Here is a 2,599-nt window from a genome sequence, read left to right as displayed (position 1 = left end):
AGAGAGAGAGAGAGAGAGAGAGAGAGAGAGAGAGAGAGAGGAGAAACCAGACGAGAAGGAGAACCATAAATCAGACATTTACTGAAACGAAGATAAAATAACTAAAAAAGGTTACTGCTAAAAACGTTAAACTGTGTAGTCTTCATTCTTATCATAATTTTAAAAATTCATTTTCAGAAACGTCGTTATTGTGACTTTATCATCGTTCCTTCTTACACCCTACATTCCATTCTCTACATTCCATTCTCTACATCCCATTCTCTACATTCCATTCTCTACATTCCATTTTCGTCGTAACTGACAAAAGTGAAAACATTTTATAATAGAGCATAGTTTCGAGGTGAGAAATAGAGAAATTCTTAATCGTTTTTTTTTTCATTCGTTTTAAGCATAGAGACTTTATTTTTGAAAACTCATGAACAATGTTAGCAGAGATAGAAAGATACCTTGAGCTACCAAGCTGAGACAACCGAAAGAGTATGATTTGTCACAACTGTTTAAGCCTTTAAGAAATTGGCCAGGTTTTATGTGAGTCAGGTCTAGATCTAGGAAAAGTAAGATTCTACCGTAATAATATGTTATGGGTAACCATTTTACAATGAAAAGAAAGATTACCCAATTTGAAAAAAAGAAAGAAAAATGTAAAGCAAATTCTAAAAAGTAAAGAAGCGTGTGCACTTGAGTATTTAGTGTAGTTTTATAAAGATATATTATTTCTCTACGCGATAAACTGAAATATTGTCTATTTTTAGAAATAAAAAGAAAAATTGCCAAACAAGGTCTAAGTAGGTCACACATTGAGAAATATACCCACAAGACAACCTCCTCATCAGCCCAACTTAAAAGAGGGAAACAAAGAAAGAAGAAAAGTAATAAAAATGGAGGAAAAAAAATTAAAGAAGTGGTCTCATTTGAAAAAACAAGGGAAAAAAAGCGATTGTATTGGAAAAAAAGCGTGTTTTTTGTTGAAAACAAATAAAAATGAGCTTTTCTCTGTAAGTAAAAAAAAAGACAGCGGTTTCTATTTTATTTTTTAAATTAAAGATGCTGTTGATGAAGAAGGAGGTAAAAAAAACCCCCCTGAAAAACAAGAAAAATGAAAAAAAAAAATCACAAAAAAAAAATCGCGGAAAAAGAAAAGAAGAAGAAAGAGGGGAAGAGGAGGTGTGAACTTGACACCATGACAACGCACCTGGGCTGCACTTTCCGTTGTAGAGGACCCGGATGTCGGCGCGAGACTTGCATGCCTGCTTCCTGAGCAGACACTGGTTGCTGTAGGTGCGTCCGTCTGTGCCACACACCAGGTTGATCTCCGTGGGACACACGTAGCTGCAGCGACACTCTGGCTTACGGGCGGGGGCCGGGCCCACTTGGCACAGTTTGGGCGCTTCACAGGTGTGCCCCTGGCATGGGTCTGGGTGGAGGTGGGGGAGGGGGGGGTGACAGGAGGGGAGGGTGGAGTTTGATAGTCATGTGTGTTATCTGTGTACGCCCCTTTTGATGATGCAACTGGAATGATTTTGGAGGCGGGTTGTTTTCCAGAAGAGCTGTTTGGTTACAGACTATATACCTTGGGCGCTTCACATGTGTTCCCCGGGCATGGGTCTGGGTGGAGGTGGGGGTGGGGGGGGTGACAGGAGGGGTGGGTGGAGTTTGATAGTCATGTGTGTTATCTGTGTACGCCCCTTTTGATGATGCGACTGGAAAGATTTTGGAGGCGGCTTGTTTTTGAGAAGAGCCCAACTTGGCATAATTTGGGCGCTTCGCAAGTGTGGTCCTGGCTCGGGTCTGGGTGAAGGTGGGGGATGGGGGGATGGGGGGTAGGAGGACGCCCCTTTTGATGGTGCGACTGGAATGATTTTGGAGACGGGTTGCTTTTGAGAAGAGCCATCTGGCTACAGACTATACATTGGAGCTTTACAGGTGTGGGCCTGGCATGGGTCTGGGTGGAATGGTTCGGTGGGGGGGGGGGGGGTGTAGGAGGGATGGGTGGAGTTTGATAGTAACGTGTGTTATCTATGTACGCCCCCAGCGACACTGTTGAGGTTATTTAGGAGGCGGGCTGTGTTGGATACGGCCAGGAGCAGAACCATCAGGGCATACCTTGGGCGCCTCAGAGTGCTTATACCTGGCATGGCAGGGGTCAGGGCCTGTTTGTTGGGGTTTTTATTTTAAAAGTTTTGTGTTTCTGTATGAGGAATGAGACGCAATGAACATAATATGGGCATGATAATTTGATGCAGAACCTCTTTTCCAAGATTGTGTGGCGTGCTCTTTTCGTTTTTCGCTGCTTTTTTTTTAACCCACGCGCGTGTGCGCGTATGTGTTTGTTTGTATGTATGTGTTTATATGAGTATGAGTGCCGTGTGTATGGTATCCACACTGCAGTGCAAGAAATACATGAGCGTGAAATCATTCGATTCCGTTGCGCCAAATTGTTAGACAACACTTGAAGAATAATAATAATAATAGATAGCATTTGTATAGCGCACATCCCCGCTCAGCAGCAGGCTCTATGCGCTTTACACTATATTATTACCCCAGCAGACCATAGAACACTCCGAAAAATTCTCAGCTTCCCGGGAAGCATACAGTGCAA

General features: G+C 42.9%; 1 protein-coding gene across 1 annotated transcript in view; it reads right to left on the bottom strand.

Annotated features, from left to right (window-relative positions):
* LOC101864437 (turripeptide Lol9.1) overlaps positions 1-1,414 on the bottom strand; it is a gene marked incomplete at its 5' end in the record, with an annotated part of 4,472 nt that extends 3,058 nt beyond the window's left edge. The window contains one exon of the mRNA XM_005112919.2: positions 1,193-1,414. Coding sequence (XP_005112976.1) covers positions 1,193-1,414 — 222 coding nt within the window. The remainder of the gene's footprint in view (positions 1-1,192) is intronic.
* Between the last annotated feature and the right edge of the window lie 1,185 nt (positions 1,415-2,599).

This window comes from Aplysia californica, unplaced genomic scaffold (genome assembly GCF_000002075.1).
Source record: "Aplysia californica isolate F4 #8 unplaced genomic scaffold, AplCal3.0 scaffold01491, whole genome shotgun sequence".
Lineage (NCBI taxonomy): Eukaryota > Metazoa > Mollusca > Gastropoda > Aplysiida > Aplysiidae > Aplysia > Aplysia californica.
Note: the sequence above shows the minus strand (reverse complement) of the source record. Positions and strands in the feature narration are given on the sequence as shown.